Source organism: Mustela erminea, chromosome 5 (genome assembly GCF_009829155.1).
Source record: "Mustela erminea isolate mMusErm1 chromosome 5, mMusErm1.Pri, whole genome shotgun sequence".
Lineage (NCBI taxonomy): Eukaryota > Metazoa > Chordata > Mammalia > Carnivora > Mustelidae > Mustela > Mustela erminea.
Window position 1 is genome coordinate 110,861,692 of NC_045618.1, and position 24,110 is coordinate 110,885,801.

The 24,110-nt window shown below is 39.8% G+C and overlaps 1 protein-coding gene and 2 long non-coding RNA genes across 3 annotated transcripts in view; 2 read left to right on the forward strand and 1 right to left on the reverse strand.

The window, feature by feature from the left end:
- The window catches only part of LOC116591504, a 69,063-nt gene extending 65,533 nt beyond the window's left edge, over positions 1-3,530 (forward strand). Inside the window, exon 3 of the long non-coding RNA XR_004286034.1 lies at positions 3,379-3,530. This is a non-coding gene — a long non-coding RNA (uncharacterized LOC116591504). The remainder of the gene's footprint in view (positions 1-3,378) is intronic.
- SGPP1 (sphingosine-1-phosphate phosphatase 1) overlaps positions 1-7,378 on the reverse strand; it is a 34,732-nt gene extending 27,354 nt beyond the window's left edge. The window contains exon 1 of the mRNA XM_032344435.1: positions 6,477-7,378. Coding sequence (XP_032200326.1) covers positions 6,477-7,181 — 705 coding nt within the window. The 5' untranslated portion in view covers positions 7,182-7,378. The remainder of the gene's footprint in view (positions 1-6,476) is intronic.
- A 95-nt stretch (positions 7,379-7,473) lies between these two features.
- Positions 7,474-23,757, forward strand: LOC116591505. The gene is made up of 4 exons (XR_004286035.1): positions 7,474-8,132; positions 22,593-22,681; positions 22,845-22,894; positions 23,653-23,757. It is a non-coding gene; the product is annotated as an uncharacterized LOC116591505 (long non-coding RNA).
- Positions 23,758-24,110: the final 353 nt, after the last annotated feature.

Below are 24,110 nucleotides of genomic sequence, written 5' to 3' on the forward strand. Positions count from 1 at the left end.
TTATACTCAAGGATGTAAAAGAAAACAGGAACATAATGGGTGGAGAAATGGAAGACTTAAAAGACACATAATTGGAGCTTCTAGATATAAAATAAACAGTATCTGAAACTATATCCCATCCTACTTGAGGAGTCTACCAGAAAATCAGACCCTGCAGAAGAAACAATCAATGAAGCTGAAGTCATAGCAATAGAAACAACCCAAAATTAATCAGAGAGCAAAAACACTGCAATCATCATCATCACATCAGTGATCTGTGAGTGACCAGTGTCAACAATTTAACATACATGAAACTGAAGGAGATGATAGAAGAGGGGAGAAAAAATTTTTTCTAGAAATGCTGGGACATTATACAAAAATAATAATGTATTACTGTGAGTTTTATAACATGTAGACATAAAATGTATGACAATAATATAAAGGAAGGGAGAGGGAAAAATGGAAGTATAGTCTTCTAAGGTTCTTAAGGTATACTTGAAGTGGTATAACATTACTTGAAGGTAGAGCAACAGTTTAAAAAAAAAAAATCCCCAAAAGAATAGTTTCGAAAAAGGGGTGCCTGGGTGGCTCAGTGGTTAAGCATCTGCTCAGGTCACGATTCCAGGGTCCTGGATCCAGCCCCACATGGTGCTCCCAGCTCAGCAGAGAATCTGCTTCCCCCTCTCTCAATCCCCCTGCTTGTGTTCCCTCTCTCGCTGGCTCTCTCTGTCAAATAAATAAATAAAATCTTTAAAAAAAAAAAAAAAAAAAGAGGGACACCTGGGTGGCTCAGTGGTTAACACGTCTGCTTTGGGCTCAGGCCGTGATCCGAGGGTTCTGGAATAGAGCCCCGAATTGGGCTCTCTGCTCAGCAAGGAGCCTGCTTCCTCTTTTCTCTCTGCCTGCCTCTCTGCCTACTTGGGATCTCTGTCTGGCAAATAAATAAATAAAATAAAATCTTAAAAATAAAATAGCTTCAGAAAAAAGAATCAATAAGTAAAATGCCAGTAATCTAATAGAAAACAAATATGAGAAAGGTTTGAATAGGCAGTACTGGAATAGTCAACTTACTAAATAAATTATGCTACGTTAATATATTGGTGCAGGGGCGCCGGGGGGGCTCAGTTGGTTAAGCATTCAACCCTTGATTTCAGCCCAGGTTATGATCCCAGGGTTCTCAGATCAAGCCCTGTGTCAGGCTCCCTGCTCAGCTGCTTGAGCCTTACTTCTCCCTCTCCTGCCCTTGCTTGTGCACTCTCTCTCTGTCAAATAAAATAAGTAAAATCTTTAAATAAATACATAAATAAATCTTTAAAAAATATATACGTGTACTGGAACTTAAGTAAAATGTGAAAAAATTACACAACTCTATATAATATGGAAAGGCTATATAATACAGTAGCATAATGTAATTTTGCAGCCAAACCAGGTTTGAATCCAGGCTCTGTTATGTACTTGCAGTCATCTGGAGCAAATTACTTAAGTTCCCACCACCTCAGTTTCTTCTTCTGCTAACCAGTGATAATACTCAGAGGATTTTATGGGAATCAAAAAGAATTAAGCATTTAAAACCATTGTTAAATACAAAGTAAGTATTCACTAACTGTTGGGTAAAAGAAAAGGAAAATCTTTCTACAATATACTTCTAAATGAGAAAAGCAGGGTCCAGAACAGTATAGTTTGTTACCATTTGTATGAAAAAATAAACTATACAGATACATGTCTATAATAGACAAGGCTTTCTAGAAGGCTAAAAAAGAAACTTCTAAGAGTGAATCCCCTGGAATAGAGATTCTGGTAGCCATGGAATAGAAGAAGAAGAGAAATGCCCTCTCCACTTCATATTTTCATGTAAACACTAAATTTTCTATGTATCCCCCATTCAAACAAATAAATTTAATTAATTTTAAATCAAGAATTAATAATAAGCACTTATAAAATAAGGAAAATATGCATTAAAAACATAAGTATGCCACTAGGTAAAAAGAAATCAAAGAGCAAACCAATTTGATTTTTTTTTTTTTTAATAAACTGTTTCTTGGGGCACCTGAGTGGCTCAGTGGGTTAAAGCCTCTGCCTTCGGATCTGGTCATGGTCCCCGGGTCCTGGGATCAGAGCCTTGCATTGGCTCTCTGCTCAGCGGGGAGCCTGCTTCCTCTTCTCTTTCTCTGCTTGCCTCTCTGCCTACTTGTGATCTTTGTCTGTTAAATAAATAAATCTTTAAAAAAAATTTATAAAAAACAAAACAAAACAAAATAAACGGTTTCTTCTCAGAATTACCAGTGATCAGTTTCCATTGGCTCTTGCAGCCTTTTCTAGCCACTGTCATTTATGACCCACTTTTGTACTTTTGTAGCTCTTACTTTTTTTTTTTTAAGATTTTATATATTTATTTGACAGAGAGAGATCACAGGCAGGTAGAGAGATGGGGGGGGCAGGCTCCCTGCTGAGCAGAGGGCCCAAAGCAGGGCTTAACCCACTGAGCCACTCAGGCACCCCTGTAGCTCTTACTTCCTGTCTTCCTTTTATCTTTTCATGATCTCAGTATCTTTATTATATACAATAAACTGTATTTTAATAATGTATATTATATGCTTTTCTTTTCCAAAGTTCTTATGTTTATGGCATTTTTTTATTATAGTAGGAAGACAGAAGGAAATGTGAGAAAATCAGCAAAGATTTCAGTCAACAACTTAATATATGTTTAAAACATATTTGTAGATATTGCATATGTATGTACATACACATTATCTTCTCAAGGCATATAAAAACTGTTTTTGTAGTTTAAGACAATCCTATTTCAAAAATATTTATCACCAACAATTCTTTAAAAATCACATTGTGTGATTTGGAATGTTTTCTGCATAAACTCTGGAGTCTGAAAGATTTAAATTTGCCTTCTGAGACTTACCCAGAGCTATGTTACTTTGTCAAGTTACTTCACCTCCTTAACCTCCCTCTACCTTAGTTTCCTTTAAACTTCTATTAATAGTAGAACCAAACATTGGGATGTTTTAAGAGCGGACTAAATCAGGTAACAGACCTTTCAAAAAATGTCTGACCTCTATTAAGACCTTCATAAATGTTAATAATGTTAATTATAGAATTACTATTATTATTATTAAAATTAGTGAAAGGATATAGATTAGTTGGGAATGGGTTTGGCTATAGTGTGTTGATAATTTTTTTTAAATGAAATTAATCTAAAACTTTCTTAATTTTATTAAATCAGGTATGTAATTAGAACTCGTTATTAAAGAATTTAGAATTTTTATTTTTTGAAAGAACATGCAAAAATAAATATAAAAGGAGTGCTTTATTTTTAATTTTTTATTATTCTTCAAAGGACTATGTTCTTAATACCTGCTGCTCCTTATTCCTTATTTTTTCCCAACTTAGGCTACAAAAGATTCCAACAAATAATATGAGAGCAGTAATTATTGCCCTGGCTAAATGGATCAAGTTAATACCTGGAGAAATGCCATACATTTTCTATCTTGCATCACCATGAATAAAAAAATTCTCCTAGAATCAAATAACCACTTGGAGTCATACTATCCACATCTCTCTTTTGATATTATAACATACCTTAAAAAGATTCAAAAACTGGAATGGCAAAAAAGGTGAGACAACAATGTTGGAGAAATGTAAAATATATTTTAAGGATCAAGAGTTAATTTTACTGGAAGGGGTTTAAGAAAGTACATTTTTTTCCTCAAAAATCTTTGGGGAAAGTTCAGTAAAATGAGCTACACCCTCACTTAGCCAGCAAATTGGATCAGAATCTCTGGAAGTAAGGTGCAGAAACCTACACTTTAAACAAGCCCCAAGTAATTTTTTTGTCCATGGTCATTTTAAGAACAAATAAGGACTAATGAAACAAAAGGGTTAACTAAAAAGGCTCTGTGTAGGAGGTGAATCTTGAGCAGATTTCAAGTAGCAACATTAAGTGGCAGGGAGGAGTTCAGTAGTTATTCCACACCAAAGGGATGGTATGTGAGATAAGTCTGCTTCCACAGCCATTTCAGCATCCTGGGCATACAGAAGTAACCACACTTGTCCTGAATAAGCTAGCTGTAGGGGCCCAGCAGATGGACAGGACTGTCAACCAAAACTACTATTAGAAAAACACCAGGCTTTCATTGTCTAATTCTTATCCCAAGTTTCCAAGATATATTTTTAAAGATTTTATTTATTAGAGAGTGAGCAAAGGCGGGGGGTGGGGGTGGCAGAGGGAGAAGTAGACTCCCCACTGAGCAGGGAGCCCCATGCAGGGCTCTATCCCAGAACCCTAAGATCATGACCTGAATGGAAGGCAGAATCTTAACCAAGTGAGCCACCCAGGCGCCCCACCAATGTTTTTTTTCATTACCCACCCTGGAAATACAAGCCTCTGAAGTACAATAGTACTGACAGAGAACAGGACCGAAACAACTTAAGCAAGGGGAGGTACTTTTGTTTTCAATTCATAACAAGGATTTTTAAAAAGTAAAAAAGTAAAAAAAAAGAGTCATTTTGGTTTTTAAACTAGATTATTACAAACATTTATAAATAGGACTTCCATACAAGGGAGGCTTTCCTCTCTAACAGCAAATCAATTGTTCAAACTTAGAAGTTTACTCAAATTTAGAGTAAAACATGTAAAATAAGAAATTTTAACTAATTTTACAAGACCAATTCTAATAGGTCAGTTTCCACATCTATAAAATGATGTTTGAGAGTAGGTGATTTCTGAAGTCCTGCCTAGCTCAATTTCTAAAACTGAACGACCTACAATTTTCTCAGACTTTGAACTAAATATATTACATTGTTCAAAAATTATAATGTAAGTTTATTCGGATAATTCAAATAACCCTGAAATGTTAGAATACTAGTATCTACAATCCATAAATGATCGGCAGTGTTGTTTTCAGACTTCCTGTTAGCATGTGTTCTGAATAAATGATGAGCAAAAAATAACTTTCTCTTACTTGTACTTCTAACATTAACAGCAAGCAACGTAGTTAACTCATTGAGGAGTTCTAAAAGGCCCTATAGTAATAGAATCCTGAACCGTCTCATGAAAATAAGAGAAACATCATTAGCTAACTAGTATCACGCCAAATGTAACTCAATGACAATCTTAAATTTGAAATATTTAAATAAGATTTGAAATCTTTATCATTCAAAAAAGGCAGCACTACTTTATAATCTGAATATCCTCTATATTTCCTTTGGCTAAATACAAAGAAAAAAAACTGTCCATGGTACTCTTCCCTCGTAATTCTGTCATTCTTACCCTGCACATTACATAATTTCCATGTTACTGTAAGAGAGATGCACTGCACATAAGTGCCCATGGGGACAAGATTTTATCTATACTGGAATTAAATCTGGAATAAAAAAGCTTCTCATAATAGAGTTTTACACAGAATTGAGTATTTCTCAATATAAACTGATTTGGGGCTCTAAAGGCAAAAAAAAAAAAATAGAGGAAGACTGAGTCTTTAGATTCTCTATAATTACCAACTTTATTCTTAAATTAAGGGACTGTATGCAGTAGGAACAAAGCTTCTTACAATTTAAAAGATAAAACAAGACAGCAGTCTAAGAATAAATTTTGTTTCCATAGAGAACAATGAGTTTTCAAACCCATGTAACATTTATGGACCATGAAAAAGTGAGAAATGGGAGGCCAAAAGAAGCAGGCAAAATACAAAATGTTTACCATTAAAAACTCATCCCTGATTGTCAGGCTGGCCCTGCTGTCATATATAACACTTTTACAAACCCACCAGTCTGACCAAGAACTCTAATTTTAAGAAAAACTTTAAAAGTATGCATTTTTAAAGCTAATGCAACAGTAATCCCATAGTGGCTCAACAACTAATACTACAGATCAGTGATTCAGAAGGTAATTAAGCTTTGTGTCTATCAGCAAATTAGCAACCACACCCCTTAAAAAAAGAACTCAGGCTGTGTTCCATTAACTTCCATAAACAGCGACTTTCGTTTAAAATTCATTACTTCATTGCCTAGAACAACAATGTTTATTTTGGAATTACACTACGGTTTTATAAACAAGCCTAAAATAGAGTTAGTTTGGAGGAAAGCAGCGGATATTATGGTAAAAGTGAGTCTTAGTTACCTAACGATGACGTATAAGAACACTATAATTAATTACAATTATATTCTGTGCATCACAAGAGTTAAAGCCATTTAAAAACTCAACCAAAGCCCGATAATTTGTTACTCCACGAATAGCGTTTCCTCTGGGTTCTAAGAAAGGCATTGCTATTAGAATATAGTTTGACAGCTAAGTCTCTAGGTTTCCCCCGGTCACTTTAATTTTTATAAAACCTAGAAAGGGCCTGTTCGCGGGGACTGTGAAAACCCGTGGAAAGAGAGGCTTGGAAGGGGAACGGCCAAATTAAAATAACTGTGCGGAGCGAAAAGAACTCCGGGTTCTCCCGCGGAGAACTCCCCTAGGCACAGCAGGCGAGGAGCGGGAACCTTACCTGCCAGCGGCCATAGGTGAGGAGGACCATGGAGATGGGGATGGCGGTGCCGGACATGGCATGGGTGGAGGGCATGCTGTACTCGGAGTTGTAGAAGACCTCCAACTTGACCACTGGCGGCGATGCGGGCCGCGGCCGGCGGATGATGTCCTTGGTGCACTGGCCCAGGTACATGACCAGCACCCAAATGACCACGAGCCTCCGGCCCACAAGGGGGTCCAGGTTCCAGATCCAGAAGGGGAAGAACAGGATGTAAAAGAGTTCGTTGCCCAGTTCCGTGCCGAAGCAGAACAGGTAGTAGAGCGGCCAGTTGCTCACGTGGGCCAGCTCGCCCTCCTCGCCCGTCAGCGAGTTGCGGCGCAGGGCCCCCACGCGCCGCGGCGAGGCCGGGCCCAGCTCGGTCGCCAGCCCGTTCCGCACGCCGTTGGGAGCGCCGGCACCGCCGCCGCCGCCGGGCTTGGCGGGACACTGATTGCGGTCGCTCCCGGGCGGCTGGGGGCCTGCGGACGCCCCCGGCTGCTGCTCTCGGCGCCGGGCGTCTCCGGCGAGGGGCGCCTCCGCCTTCTCATCCTCCCTCGCATCGGTGGCGGGAGCGGCGGAGCGGCGCGGGAGCGCTTCCACCCCGCACAGCCGCTGGAAACGGGCCACTTTCTGCGGCTCCTGCAGACGGCCAGCCAGCTGGGCCAGGCGCTGCCTCAGCGACATGATAACGGGACCAGGGCGGCCGGCGGAGGGGAGGGCGTCAGCCGCGGGAGGACGGGGCGGCCCCCGGCGCAGTCCCGAACCGTCCCCGCGCGCCTGGCCAGCAGCAGCGGCGCCCAGCTGGACCCGACCGGCTCTGCCGAGTGACGGCGCCACAGGCCGCAGCGGCCGCCGCGCGCCCCCGCCCCGCGCGCCCCTCCCCGGCCGCGCGCCCTCCGCCGCCGCCCGCGGCCTCCACGCGCCGGCGCGCGCAGCGCCCCGCCCCGCCCCCCACCGCCGTTCCGGGAGAGGGCCGGGCCGCGCGGGGCCGCCGCGAGCGCATCCGGAGGCGTCTGGGTGCTGAGGCTCGGCGGGGCGGCCGCCCGCAGGTTCGCCTTCACCTCCACCAGGCGTCGCGGCGCTCGGCGGACGGAGGTTGCCCGCCCCGCTTCGCCAGCTTGAGCCCTCGCGTCCCTCCCGCTGTGGTGCCGGCTCCCTCTGGGGAGCGCTGACTCGGGAAGGCCACGATCCCGGCGCGGGCGTCCGCAGTGCGAGGGGCCGAGCACCCGGACATCCTGCTGGCACAGACTCAAGTGTTGAACGGTGGAGGAAGGCGAAACCACCACCCCGGGCTCGGAATCGTTGCACTCAGGGCATCGCAAGTCATTCCAGAGCCGTCTCCGACGGTTGATGTCCTGAAAGCCACGTGCCCATTGACCAATGGTGGCAAGGCTAGATGTAGGTCCCAGGACAATACTGGGCCGCGAATCAAATAAGAGATTACAGTTATTCTTGACTTAAATGTAGAATTTGCTTTTAATAAATTCTAATAGCTAGGAGGGTTCGCATAGAAGTTATCGGTGACAGTGATTTAGAGTCACAACCTCCATGTCTCACAAGGTACAAACTTGACTTCTAGAAAACACAGTTTTTATTAGAAGATCTCTGAACTCTGAATCCAGGAAGTTACTTCAGGTAAGATGGATATCTATAATTAAAGAATATGAACCTCTTCCAAGAAACAGGCTGGAAATTTCCCCTGCCGTGTCCGTAGAAATATTTCCTTCGTTTTCCACAGAGAGTGAGTCTCTTCCTCCCGCCCCACTTGCTAGACTGTAGCCAGAGAAAGATGAATAAATCATCATCCCTGTTTTAAAGTTGCTCACAGTATCAATGGAGACAGAGATAGGTCTACCTCTCAAGTACAGAGCAGATGATAAATGCTAAAATGGAGACATCAACAACATGCTCTGGAAAGGTGACTAGAGACAGCAAGAAAGGTGAAAAGTGATCCTTTGGAGCTGGTATCCTAATTAAAGAGCAGCATAAGATCAGGTGGAGAAGCTTAGGCAAAGAGAAAAGGGATCAAGACAGGATTGGGATGTGCAAAGATGTATTCGGTGAACAATTAATAGCTCATAGAAGAAGGAGTAGGAAGAGTGAGTGAGTGGAATGGGCTTAGAAAGAGGGGATAGGACCAGATTGGAAAAACCTCGAATGCCTAGTTGGAGATTTTATTTTGTAGTCGGTAGGGAGGCATGGAAGGCTTTTAACCTAGGGAGTGACACCATCACAACTGTGCTTTAGAAAGATAACTGAGAAGGAAATCAAAGATAAATTGCCAGAGGTCAGAGACCAAAGGCCAGGTAAATAATTAGAAGATGATTGCACTAGTCAGGTGAAAGAGAATGAGAGCCTGAACTAGGACTGTGGTTCTGGAAATTGAAAGGAACTGGATAGATTTGAACAGGATTTTGGAACTAGGAAAAAGTTAAAGCATTTCATTTGAATTCATGGGTCTGCAGGCAAATAATGGTCTGTCCTTGGTTGGAACACGTTGTGTCTAATATTGAGGCATTTATAATCTATGAGGGAGACAAAACCTGAGAAAACATGTAAGTATATGCAAAGATGTAAACCCAGGCATACCAAACAGCTCCAGGAAGTGAGACACAAGGAGTAAGCCCAGAGGCAGCACTGGGTTATGTATGAATGGTTCTGTGAAATGGATCATTAGCTGGCGTTTGGAAACAAGGAGCAACTTGTACAGACAGGTGGAAACAACCTCAGCGAAGCAGTTTACACGTGTTCTTTTGTCAAAAATAATTCGTTTAGGGCGCCTGGGTGGCTCAGTGGGTTAGGCCGCTGCCTTTGGCTCAGGTCATCATCTCGGGGTCCTGGGATCGAGTCCCGCATCGGGCTCTCTGCTCAGCAGGGAGCCTGCTTCCCTCTCTCACTCTCTCTCTGCCTGCCTCTCTGCCTACTTGTGATCTCTGTCTGTCAAATAAATAAATAAAATCTTTAAAAAAATAATAATAATTCGTTTATAAAGGAATGACTCAGATTCATCCAAGGAATTTCCAATTCTGGAGACTCATTAGCCTAAAAGATAGCAAGAAAAGAAGAAAATATATAAAACAAAACAGAGGTGATATGTATATTTACGCCTAAATTATGACCTCTTCAATAATGGCATATTTTGTCAGAATGCAATATTCTCTTTAAAGGTAATAGAGAGAAAAATGAAATGGGAATTTGGCCTATGACTGCACTGAAGAGAAAAAGAATGTAAGCTGACAAAATTTGAAAGGGCTGACACTGTCCTGCTGATACCGTAAATCTGTTAATAAGGACAAGGTCAAAAGCACCAAAGCACCATGATGAAAAGAATAGTTTTAGTAGGTTCTGTTTACACCTACCTAGAACCTTTCATCTTGAAACTTAATAGGAATTTAAACATTTTTATAACAAAGCATAAACATTTTTTTAAAAGAAAACATTGCGGGGAGGAGGTGGAAAAAAAGAAAAGGAAAGGGAAGGGAAGAAGAGAAAAGAAAAAAGAAAAGAAAAACATTGCTACCAAGAAAGGATATGACTAACTGGATGTGATAGTCAAATGTCTTAATTTATGTTGCATAATTAACATGTTAAATAAATTTTGTTAGATCCTCCTCTGTACTTCAGTTTAATTTAATGTAATATTAAATAAAACCTTTTTGAGATACATGAACTATAAATGCAAAGTATTGCTGTCATTTCTAAATGGGCCTTTCATAAAAGTAGTTGGGAAACACGATATATACCCTTAGTCTTGGTCATTTTAACTTCCACAGCTAATTTGTTTTTTTATCATATTGGGTTGAGATAAATCATTGATTCAACTACTTTTACAAAGAAGTCCTAAGAATTTTACCTTAGAAATACATATTCTAAGTGATATATATATTTTTTTTTTTTAAGATTTTATTTATTTATTTGACAGAGAGAAATCACAAGTAGATGGAGAGGCAGGCAGAGAGAGAGAGAGAGGGAAGCAGGCTCCCTGCTGAGCAGAGAGCCCGATATGGGACTCGATCCCAGGACCCTGAGATCATGACCTGAGCCGAAGGCAGCGGCTTAACCCACTGAGCCACCCAGGCGCCCTCTAAGTGATATATATTTAAAACTATGTTATACATATTGTATATTTGAAGGTTGCTAAGATAATAGATCTTAAAAGTCCTCATAATAAAAAAAAATTGTAACTACGTGAGGTGATGGATGTTAACTAAAATTGTGGTATTCATTTTGTAATGCATATATCAAATCATTATACTATGCACTTTAATACAGACTTCTATGTCAATTATATCTCAATGAAACTGGGAGGGAAAAACTGTTACTTAATAAGAAAGTGATAATATTCATTTATTATTTTTTATTTTATTTATTTGTTATTATTTTATTAAATAATTATTCAGATTCTTTATTAGTCAGAAAGATAGTTCTGATTAAGAATAGGTTACTATTTAAATAATATCCCTTTGTTTTCAAATATTGTTATTTTTTTTTCCCAAGAGATTTACAGTCATTTCTGGTATTCCATAATAAAACACTGTACAAGAAGCTTACTACTCAGGTTTTGAAAGAGTGGGATTTTTTAATCTTTCACATCCATCTTTTTATCTACAATCCATCAGGAGTGGCTGTTTGCAGCTCTGCAATGAGAAGGAGCCTGAGCCCATATTCAGGAAGGCACAATGGAGAAAGAAGGCTACAAATGATATTTGATTTTCATGTAAATATTATCATCAATTTATTGTCTCTTGCCTGGAATACAACTTAATTTTTTATTTTTTTTTTATTTTTATTTATTTATTTTTTTTTTTTTAAGATTTTATTTATTTATTTGTCAGAGAGAGAGGGAGAGAGAGCGAGTACAGGCGGACAGAATGGTAGGCAGAGGCAGAGGGAGAAGCAGGCTCCCTGCCAAGCAAGGAGCCCGATGCGGGACTCGATCCCAGGACGCTGGGATCATGACCTGAGCCGAAGGCAGCTGCTTAACCAACTGAGCCACCCAGGCGTCCCAATTTTTTATTTGTTAAACTACAAAATTTACATATTGCTAACTACTTGCCCTAAATTATTATCACTATTAGTAGACTATGTTTGACATGTAGGTGTCAGTACATAGCACATTATGGGCAATAATAAATGGTGAATATGAATTTAATATTTTTAAAATATTAAACCTATGTTAATTAAATTCTTTGCATATATACCTAGTGATTTTATCCTGCATTTTTTATTAGTTTTATATTTCTAAAAAATAGTACTTCCTCTGAATTCTCAAAATGATGCCTATAACAGCACAAATATAAGTAATATGTGATAAATATACATAAAATTTTATAATTAACAGTTAAGGAGTTTTCTATGCTTTGTGTTTTCTGTACCTCAACATTTCAATCACTTTCTCCCAGAGTAAGATTCTAAGGAAAAAAAAAAAACTTACAAAAAATTATCTGAGGGGCAGCTGGGTTAAGCATCAGCTTGGGTCATGATCTCAGGGTCCTGGGATCAAAGCCCACTTTGGGCTCCCTGCTCAGGAGTCGGCTTCTCCCTCTGCCACCCCCCACCCCATGCTCATGCTCTCTCTCTTGCTCTCAAATAAATAAATAAAGTCTTTTTAAAAATGATCTGAGAGTATTCTAGGCAACAAAATACATGCCTCTCACCCATGCTGACTGAGATAAACATGGAATTCTTTCCTTACCGTATATACTATTTATACCAGGTTTTTTTTACCCTAAATCTGTAGTACTTCTTTTTAAACCATTTTTTTCTTCCCAAGATTCCCCCCCTTTGTTTGTTAACCTCTCTTCCCAGTTCCAGTTTTCTTAAAATCTGATTCATGGCTTTTCCGCGCCCCCCCCCCCCACCCGCAGAAATGATTGGAAATACAGGTATGTACCCAACTCTGAAGATTTATTCTTTTAATTATTTTTTTGAAGAATTTATTTATTTGACAGAGAAAAATCACAAGTAGGCAGAGAGGCAGGCAGAGAGAGGAGGGAAGCAGGCTCCCCACTGAGCAGAGAGCCTGATGTGGGGCTCCATCCCAGGATCCTGAGATCATGACCTGAGCCGAAGGCAGAGGCTTTAACCCACTGAGCCACCCAGGCACCCCTGAAGATTTATTTTTAATTCAAGACTCGAAGTCTCCAGCCCCATCTGCCCATTGACCATTCCAGACATTTTGGTAGGTGTTGATCTGCCCTTAATATTTCTATGTTTGTAATATACTAGAATAAATTCTACATTAATCAAAATGGTTCGTTTAATTTTCTAAAGGACATTAAGTGTTTTTATAAACTTTAGCTCAGTGCGAACATTTATAAAACGTGTTTGGCATATTTTCCTTTTCTTCTTTTTTATTGAGGTATAATTGACAATGTTATTTTAGCTTCAGTTTTATAATTTAGTAATTCAGCATTTGGATACATTGCAAAACAATAACCACAATAAGTCTCATTACCATCCGTTACCATACAAAGTTAACACAATGTTATTGACTATATTTCCCTGAGCTGTACATTATATCCCCATGACTTATTTATTTTAGTACTGGAAATTCGTACTTCTTGACCCCTTCACCCATATCTCCACCCAGCAATCTTCTTCTCCTCTGGCAACCACCAATTTGTCTTCTATATCTATGAGTCTGGGCTTTGTTTTGTTTTGTTTGTTTTGTGTTTTAGGTTTCACATATAAGAGAAATCACATGGTATTTGTCTTTCTCTGTCTGACTTATTTCACTTAGCAGAATACCCTCCAGGTCCATCCATGTTGTGAAAAATGGCAAAATTTCATTCTTCTTAATAGCTGAGTAATATTCCATTGTGTATAGACCATATCTTCTTTATCCATTCATCCATCAGAGGACACATGGGCTATTTCCATATCTTGGCTATAGTAAATAATACTGCAACAAATATATCTTTTTGAATTAGTGTTTTCTATTTCTTCAAATAGAACACCCAGCCCTGAAATTGCTTCATCACACACTAGTGCTATATTTAATTTTTTTAGGAATCTCCATACAGTTTTCCGTTATGACAGCACCAATTTACATTCTTGCCAACGGTCCACAAGAGTTTCTTTTCCTCTACCTCCTCACCTAACCATATTATTTCTTGTCGTTTTGATAATAGCTATTCTGACAGGTATGTGGAGATATTTTGTTATGGTTTTGATTTGCATTTACCTGATGATTAGTGATATTGAGCATCTTTTCATGTATCTGTTAACCTTCTGTATGTCTTTTTTGGAGAACTATCAATTCAGATCTTCTGCCCATTTTTAAATTGGGTTGTTTTTGAGTTGTATGAATTTTTTTAAAAGATATTATTTATTTGTTTGACAGAGAGGTCACAAGTAGGCAGAGAGGCAGGCAGAGAGAGAGAGAGGCAGAGAGACAGGCAGGAAACAGGCTCCCCGCTGAGCACAGAGCCTGTTGTGGGGCTCAATCCCAGGACCCTGAAACCATGACTCAAGCCAAATGTAGAGGCTTAACCCACTGAGTCACCCAGGGACCCCTGAGTTGTATGAATTTTTTATATGTTTTGGATATTAGCCCTTCATCAGGTATATAATTTGCAAATATCTTCTTCCACTCGGTAGGGTGAATTTTGCCTTTGCTGCTGGTTTCCTTTGCTGTGCAGAAGCTTTTCATTTTGATGTAGTCCCACTTATTTATTTTTGCTTTTATAGCCCTTGCCTTTGGAGTCAGATCCAAAAAAAATCACGAATACCGATGTCAAGGACATTACTACCTGTTTTATTCTGGGAGTTTTATGGTTTCAGGTCTTGCATTCAAGTTGTGTTAATTTTTATAAATGGTGCAAGATAATGGTCCAGTTTCATTCTTTTGCATGTAGCTGTCCTGTTTGTATAACATTTACTAGAGAGACTATCCTTTCCCCATTGTATATTCTTGCCTACTCTGTCATAAGTGAATTGGCCATATATGTGGGGGTTACTTCTGAGCTCTCTTTCCTGATTTTACTGATCTTTGTGTCTGCTTTTATTCCAATACCATACTATTTTGATTGCTATAACTTTGTAGTATTGTTTGAAACCAGGGAATGTGATACCTCTGGCTTCGTTCTTCTTTCTCAAGACTGTTTTGGCTATTCAGGGTCTTTTGTGGTTCCATATAAATTTTAGTATTATTTGTCCTAGTCCAACTGCCACTGGAATTTTGATAAAGTTTGCAGTGAATCTGAAGATTATTTCGGGTAATATGGACATTTTAACAATATTTATACTTCCAATCCACGTTCATGGAATATTTTTCAATATCTTGAATTTCTTTCATCAGTGTCATATTTTTCAGTGTACAGGTCTTTCATCTCCTTGGTTAAATTTTTCCCTAGGTTTTTTATTTTTTCTAGTGCAGTTGTAAATGGGATTGTTTTCTTAATTTCTCTTTCTGATGATACATTATTGATATATAGAAATGCAACAGATTTTTGTACATTAATTTTATATCCTACAAATTTACCAAATTCATTATTTCTAATAGTTTTTTGGTGGAGTCTTTAGGGTTTTCCATATATAGCATTATGTCATCTGAAAATAGTGTCAGTTTTACTTCTTCCCTTCCATTTTGTATGCCTTTATTTCCTTTTCTTGCCTAGTTGCTGTGGCAAAGACTGCAAATACTATGTTGAATAAAAGTAGGGACAGTGGTACCTGGCCAGCTCAGTCAGAAGAGCATGTGACTCTCGATTTTGGGATTGTGAGTTGAAGTCATATTGGGTGTAGAGGTTACTGAAAAATGAATACATAAAGAGAAAAAGTGGAGAGTGGGCATTCTTGTTTTTTTTCTGACCGTAAAGGAAAAAGCTTTCACCTTGCAGCTTTTTACCATTAAGTGTAATATTAGCTACGCATTTGTCATATATGGTCTTTATGTATGCTGAGGTACATTCTCTCTATACTGTCTTTGTTGAGAGGTTTTTTTTGTTTTGTTTTGTTTTTAGAGTTTATTTATTTGATGGACAGAGATCACAAGTAGGCAGAGAGGCAGCAGAGAGAGAGGGGGAAGCAGGTTCCCCGCTGAGCAGAGAGCCCAATGTTGGGCTCGATCCCAGGACCCTGGGATCATGACCTGAGCCAAAGGCAGAGGCTTTAACCCACTGAGCCACCCAGGTGCCCCTGTTGAGAGTTTTTAATCATAAATGAAGGTTGACTTTTGCCAAATGCTTTTTCTAAATTTATTTTTTTTAAAGATTTTATTTATTTATTTATTTGACAGACAGAGATCACCAGTAGGCAGAGAGGCAGGCAGAGAGAGAGGAAGGGAAGCAGGCTCCCTGCCAAGCAGAGAACCCGAATCGGGGCTAGATCCCAGGACCCTGTGATCATGACCTGAGCCAAAGGCAGGGGCTTTAACCCACTGAGCCACCCAGGTGCCCTTCTAAATTTATTGATATCATGATTATATTTTAATATTTCATTTTTTAAATGTGGTATATCATATTTATTGATATGAGGATATTAAACCATTCTTGGATCTCTGGACTAAATACCATTTGATCATGGTTTATGATCTTTTGAATATATGGTTGAATTCGATTTGCTAACATTTTGTTGAGGATTTTTTGTAACTATATTTATCAGGGATATCAGCCTGTAATTTATTTATCTTCTTTCTTTCTTTCTTTTTCTTTCTTTCCTTCCTTCCTTCCTTCTCTCTTTCTTGCTTTCTTTTAGATTTTATTTTTTATTGATCTCTGTACCCAGTGTGGGGCTCAAACTTAACAACCCCTGGATTAGGAATCACATGCTTTACCAACTGAGCCAGCCAGCCAGGCACCCCTCGCCTATAATTGTGTGTGTGTGTGTGTGTGTGTGTGTGTGTGTGTGTGTGTGTGTGGTGTCCTTGTCGGGTTTTGGTATCAGAATAATGCTGGCCTCATAAAATGAGTTTGGAAGTATTCCTTCCTCTTCAGATTTCTGGAAGAGTTTGAGAAGGATAGGTATTAAATCTTCTTTGAATGGTAGAATTCACCAGTGAAGCCATCTGGTCTTGGGCTTTTATGTGTTGGGAAGTTTTTGATTAGTGATCAAAACTCCTTACTATTCAGATTTTCTGTCTCTTCATGATTCAGTCTTGGAGGATTGTAAGTTACTAGGAATATAGTCATTTTTTCTAAGTTGTCCAATATTTTGTCATATCGTTGCTCATGGTATCGCCTTATGATCATTTGTACTTCTGTGGTATCAACTGCAACTTCTCCTCTTTCATTTCTGGTTTTATTTATTTGGGTCCTCCTTTTTCTTGGTGAGTCTAGCTTAAGGTTTGTCAGTTTTGTATATCTTTTCAAAGAACCAGATCTTAGTTCCATGTATCATTTCTTTTACTTTTATTATTATTATTATTATTATTTAAGATTTTATTTATTGTGGCTCCTGGATGACTCAGTCAGTTAAGTGTCTGCCTTCTGTTCAGGTCATGATCCCAGGGTGCTGGGATCGAGCCCCACACTGGGCTCTTTGCTAGGCAGGAAGTCTGCTTCTCCCTCTTCTGCTGCCCCTCCCCTGGCTCTTACTCACTCATGCCTGTCTCTCAAATAAATAAATAAATTTTTTTTTAGTTTAAATTAATTTTTTTAAAAAAATAAAGATTTTATTTATTTATTTGAGAGAGAGACAGAGAGAGCGGGTGTGGGGGAGTGGCAGAAGGAAAGGGAGAGGGACAAGCACACTTCCTTCTCAGCAGGGAGCCTGATGTGGGGCTACATCCCAGGACCCTGAGATCATGACCTGAGCCACCCAGGCACCCCAGTTGTCTCCTTCCTTCTAATTTTGGGCTTTGCTTTTTCTTTTTTAGTTCCCTTTTAGGTGTAAAGTTAAAATGTTTATTTGAAATTTTTCTTGTTTCTTGAGGTAGGTCTGTGTTGCTATGAACCTATGCAGCACTTTTGCTGCATCCCATAGACTATGGTATGTCATACATCTGTTTTCATTTGTCTCTGGGTGTTTTTTTTTTTTAATTTCTCCTTTGATTCCTTTTTTCACCCAGTAGTTGTTCAGGAATGTGTTGTTTAATCACGACATAGTTGTAGTATTTTCAGTTTTTTTTCTTGTAATTGAATTCTAGTTTTATTTCATTGTATTCAGAAGAGATACTTGATATGATTTCTGTCTTCTTGAATTTATTGAGATTTGTTTTGTGGCCTAACATGTGGTCTTTTCTGGAGAATATTCCATGTGCACTTGAGAAGAATGTGTATTCTGCTGCTTGTGGATGGAATGTTTTGTATATGTCTATATTAGTCCTTCTGGTCTAATTTGTCATTTAAAGTTGATATATTCTTATTGATTTTCTGACCGGATAATTCATCCATTGTTGTAAGTGGAATGTGAAGGTCCTCTACTGTTATTGTATTGCTATCAGTTTCTCCCTTTAGATGTTAATATTTGCTTTATATATTTTGGTACTCCCATGTTGGGTGCATATGTATTTATAAATCTTGTGTTTTCCTGCTGGATTGACCCCTTTATCATTATATAGTGCCCCTCTTTGTCTTTTTTTTTTTTTAGATTTTATTTATTTATTTGACAGAGATCACAAGTAGGCAGAGAGGCAGGCCGAGAGAGAGGGAGAAGCAGGCTCCCCCGCTGAGCAGAGAGCCCGATGCGGCCCTATCCCAGGATCCTGGGATCATGACCTGAGCTGAAGGCAGAGGCTTTAACCCACTGAGCCACCCAGGTGCCCCCCTCTACTTTGTCTTTTATTACAGTATTTGTTTTAAAGTCTGTTTTGTCTGGGGGCACCTGGCTGACTCAGTCAGTGGTGAATGCAACTCTTGATTTCAGGGTCATGTGCTGAAGCCCCATGATGGACATGGAGCCTACTTAAAAAATTTTTAAATTTATAGGGGGAGGGGGGTTGGGAGAAGGGGGTGGGGTTATGGACATTGGGGAGGGTATGTGCTTTGGTGAGTGCTGTGAAGTGTGTAAACCTGGCGATTCACAGACCTGTACCCCTGGGGATAAAAATATATGTTTATAAAAAATAAAAAATTAAAAAAAATTTTTTTTAATTTAAAAAAAAGTCTATTTTGTCTAATACAAGTATAGTTTTACCAGTTTCTTTCTGTTTCCATTAGCATGGAATATCTTTTTCCATTCCTTCCCTTTTTTTAAAAATATTTTATTTATTTATTTGACAGACACAGATCACAAGTAGGCAGAGAGGCGGGCAGAGAGAGAGGAGGAAGCAGGCTCCCTGCTGAGCAGAGAGCCCGATGTGGGACTCGATCCCAGGACCCTGAGATCATGACCTGAGCTGAAGGCAGCGGCTTTAACCCACTGAGCCACCCAGGCGCCCCACCATCCCTTCCCTTTCAGTCTCTGTATATTTTTACTTCTGAAGTGAGTTTCTTCTAAACAGTATATAGATGTGTCTTTTTGTTTTATTTTATTTTATTTTATTTTTAAGATTTTATTTATTCATTTGAGAGAGAGACAGAAACAGAGAGAGGACAAGCAGGGGAGAGGCAGAGGGAGAGGGAGAAGCAGACTCTCCACAGAGCCGGGAGCCTGACATGGGGCTGGATCCCAGGACCTGAACATCATGACCTGAGCTGAAGGCAGATACCCAACCATCTGAGCCATCCAAGTGCCCATGTTGTGTTTTTTTAATTCATTCAGCCATCCATTCATTTTGAGTGGAGAAGTTAGTCCATATATATTTAAAATAATTATGGATAGGTGTGTATTTATTGTCATTTGTTAATTTTTTTTCTGGCTGTTTTTATTGTTCTTCTCAGTTCCTTTCTTTGTCTCTTTCTTTCTTCCCTTGTGGTCTGAAACTTTCTTCAGTGTTATATTTAAATTACTTTCTCATTTTCTTTTGTGTATTTTCTATAAGTTTTTTGCCTTCTTTACTGTGAGGTTCATATATATTATCTTATGTATATAACATATTAAGTTGATAGTAACTTAAATATGAACACATTCTAAAACTCTACTTTTCAGTCACCCATAAAATTTTGGTTTTGATATCACATTTTACATTTTTTAATTTTATGTATCCTTTAACTATGTGGCTTAGTTTTACTCTTTTTTACTTTTAACCTTCACATTAGCTTTATACATGGTTAATCCACTACCTTGTATATATTTGCCCTTTCCAATGAGACTTTTACTTTTATATGTTGTCTTGTATTAATTAGTGCTACTTCTTTTCAGATTAAAGAAGTCTCCTTAACATTTCTTATAAGGCTGATTTAGTAGTGAACTCCTTTAGTTTTCACTTCTCTGGAAATCTCTGCATCTCACCTTCATTTCTGAATGATAACCTTGCTGGGTAGAGTATTCTTGGTTGGAAGTCTTTTCCTGACTTTGAAAATGTTATGTTTCTTCCTTCTGGCCTGCAGTATTTCTGCTGGTACCTCTATAGGTTTTCATGTATAGTAACAATTTGTTTTTCTCTTGCTGCTTTTAAGAGTCTCTATCTTTAACTTTTGTCATTTTAATTATATTTTTTCTGTGTATCATTTTGGGTTCATTTTATTTGGAACTTTCTGGGCTCCCTGAACCTGGATGTTTCCTTTCATAGGAAGTTTTAGAGAAGTTTTCGGTTATTGTTTCTTCAAATATGTTTCTGCCCGTTTCTGTCTTCTCTTTCTGGGACCCCAATAATGTGAATGTTATTTCACAGAAGTTTCTTAAGTTATCTGCATTGTTTCTTTTCTTTAAAGATTTTATTTATTTATTTGAGAATGAGAAAGTGAGAGAGAGCATGATGGAGAGAAGGTCAGAGGGAGAAGCGAACTTCCACGGAGCTGGGAGCCTGATGTGGGACTCAGTCCCAGGATTCCAGGACATGACCTGAGCTGAAGGCAGCCACTTAACCAACTGAACCACCCAGGCACACACATACCCGACCTTTTTTTCTTTTCCTTTCTTTTTCCTATTTGGAAAATAGGAAACAAATTTTTCTAGATAAAAAAAATAGGAAAAAATAGTTTCCAAATATTTCCTATTTGGAAAAAATAAGAAAAAATATTCTGGGTGGATTCCATTGCCTTTTCTTGCAGCTTACTGATTCATTCTACTTCATCCAGTTTGCTGTTGAACCCCTCTATTGAAGTATATTTTTTCAGTTCGGCTATTGTGTTCTTTACCTTTGCAACTTCTGTCGGTACTTTGTAAATATTTTCTAGCTCCCTTTATTGAAGTTCTCCCTATGTTCATTCTTCTCCCAAGTTCATTTAGTTTTTATGGTCATTACTTTGAATTCTTTATAGCCTAGATTACTTATCTTTGTATTATTAAGGTCTTTTTCTGAGGTTTATGTTGTTCTTTCATTTGAAACATACTTTTTCATTTTGCTTGACTCTGTTTCTGTGTATTAGACAAAAGAGCTACCTCTCTCAGTCTTGAAGGAGTGGCCTTGGTAGGTGATAAATATTCTAGTTTAACTTTGCCCTCATTCTTGCTTGTCTCTGAAACCTTTGTGATAGTCTAAACTGCCTGATTTATTCTAATGTCCTGTTGTTGAGGGTGTGCCAAGACTTGTCAGTGTTCCAAGGGGAGGAATCTCATTTTGCACCTAGTTTGAAGCATATTGAAAGCAAAGCCTTCAGGTAGCAGCTTTTTTTTTTTTTTCCCTTAAGATTTTATTTTTAAGTAATCTCTACATCTAACTTGGGACTCAAACTCACAACCCTATCAAGAGTCACATGCTCTACCAGCAGAACCAGCCAGGCACCCTGGTAGCAACTTTGAAAATATGCAAATATATATAGTACTGTGGGGCTGCAGTCATAATCCCTGCTGGCCTCAAGACCAGGAGATCTGGAGGTACCCCCTGAGTGACAGTTGCAAAACTTGGGATTCCAAATGAGTGTATAAGCTTCCTTCTGGGAGGTCTTATTGAGCTGTTGTGAGGCCAAGGGAGTGTTGAGGATGGTGTCTCCCTGCTTACATTCCCTGGGTTACGCTATAACCTCAGCAAGGCAGTCGGATAGTGCAACCACTGTGCACTCCCAGCTGTCTTAGCATGGCAGCAGGAGAGAGCCTGGATGTGCCTACTTAGACTCTAGATGTTTGGGAAGCCTAAAGTCTGTCCCTCAGGCTGCAACTCCAAACTAAATAAATAGGCCTTTTTCACAAGACTGGGGTTGTGTTTCAGTCTGCTGTTTATTAATTTTTATTTTAGGGAGAGAGTGTGCAAGCAAGGGGATGGACAAAGGAGGAGGGGAGAGAATTTCAAACAGACTCCATGCTGAGTGTAGAGCCTGACGCAGGGCTCCATAACATGACCTGAAATCACGACCTTGAGATCATGACCTGAGCTGAAACCAAGAGTCGGTCACTCAGCTGACTGACCCAACCAGATACCTCCAGTCCACGGTCTATGCAGTGCCCTTAGCAGGGAGGGAGGCGTGGCTGGCCAAGAACTGTCTCTCTAATTGTTACATTCTTGTGGAGCTCAAATATGCCAGCCCCTTTGGCCACCAGGGCCAGCTGATCAAGGGCGGCCCCCGCTAGCACCCATAGTTTTAGCTAGACGGCTGGAGAGTATGGGGGTGTACTCACTGGCATTGGAAAGGCAGCAAGAAAATGTCTTGACTGCACACATCTGCGAGCTTCAGGAATACACTGGGAGAATACTCTGTGTGCCTGTACTGGCTTTAACCTGGGAGCAGGACCATGCCACAGCAGTTCGTGTCTGCCCACCCTGGCTAGGGACCATGGGAGTGCTGCAGCCACCTGCACTCTGTAACCTCAGCAAGGCAGTCGGATAGTGCAACCACTGTGCACTCCCAGCTGTCTTAGCATGGCAGCAGGAGAGAGCCACGTGGGAGGTTGCCCACCTGCGCTGGCAGGATAGGTGGAAAGAGCAAAGGTGGCATCTGCCAACACCTCCATCTCTGGGGAGGGTTTCAGCTGTTCCCTGCCCCTCAAGCAGATGCTTTTATGTTAGCAAATGAATCTCCTTCACATACAGACCTAGGCACTTTTCAAACTGCTATTTTTTCCCTGAGTACTATGGCAAGTGAGACCGCATGAGGGCCCTTTAAAAGGATAATTTCAGTTCCATATAGGACTTTGGGTCCCTTGAACATCAGCCCTGTTTGTTTTCTAAGCCAGATGCTTTGGAGGCTCATCTCTCTGGTGCAGATCCCAAGGGTTGAGGTGCCTGATGGATAATACAAACACTCCTCTGGAAGAAGTACCAGGTGGGTGAGATCCCTCCCTACTGTGTGTCACTGAGCTGGGAATAAGGTTTTTGGCAAGACTGTCTCTACCTCTCCTACCTGTCCCATTGTGGGGTTTCTTTTAGTTTTTTTAATCCTTTTTTGGAGGGAGAAGCAGATCATTTAATTTTCAGATCTTTTTCAGAGAGAAATGATCCATATGTAGCAGCAGATTTGGTGTTTTGAAGAAAAGAGGTGAGTTCAGGATCTTCCTCTACTGCCGTCTTGTCATACTTGGTATATTTTCAAATGCAGGTTTTTGAAAGTACAGTAGAATGAACAACCTATCTTGGAGGGGGCATTTTTTTTTCATTGTGGCCCAAAATACATAACATAGGGGTTCCTGGGTGGCTCAGCCAGTTGAGTGTCTGCCTTCAGCTCAGGTCATAATCCCAGGGTCCTGGGATCAAGCTCTGCATCTGACTTTGCACTTGGTGGGGAACCTGCTTCTCCTTCTCCCTTAGCCCTGCTTGTGCTCTCTCTCTCTTCAAATAGATAAATAAAATTTTTTTTAAAGTATACACAATATAAAATTTGTCATCTTAACCTTTTAAAACATATCTTTTTTGTATGTGGATATTCAAGGACTTTGAAGATATTTAAGATCAGGATGGGAGATGGACTCAGAGTTACATTGTTGGAAGGGGGTTAGAAGCCATTTTTAGAGTCATGCAATATATTAATCTTATAAATTTTTTTTTAGGATTTTACTTATTTATTTGACAGAGATCACAAGTAGGCAGAGAGACAGGCAGAGAGAGACAAGGAAGCAGGCTCTCTGCTCAGCAGAGAGCCCAATGCGGGGCTCAATCTCAGGACCCTGGGATCATGATCTGAGCCGAGGCAGAGGCTTTATTTAACCCACTGAGCCACCCAGGTACCCCTAATATTATAAATTAAACACCAATGTTTTAAGCACCAATGTCATTAAGACCATCTCTTGCTTTCCATAGGCACATGTTCAAAGAGCCATTACGGGTGTGATCAAGAGCTGTCATCAGGGCTGCCGGGTGACTCCATCAGTTAAATGTCTGCCTTCAGCTCAAGTCATGATCCCCAGATCCTGGGATTGAGTCCCACTTCAGGCTTCTGGCTCAACAGGGATCCTGCTTCTCTCTCTGCCTGCCACTCCCCGTACTTGTGCGCCCCGCCCCCCCCCACCCCGCCACACACACATAAATAAATAAGGCTGTCATCGTTCTTGTGGGCTCTCAGATTGGACAACTGGGGATTTTCTTTTGAATTTCCCTCCTCTGAATTCTGTCACTCATTCCTCTTGGTTTCCTACTGCCACAACTCTAAGCCAAGTTCAGCTGACAAGGAAGGAGCATTCTAGGAAATGGTCGAGGATCTGTTTATGTTATAAAGTACAGTTTCAAAGTTACAGTTGAATCCATACAAGAAACCTGTA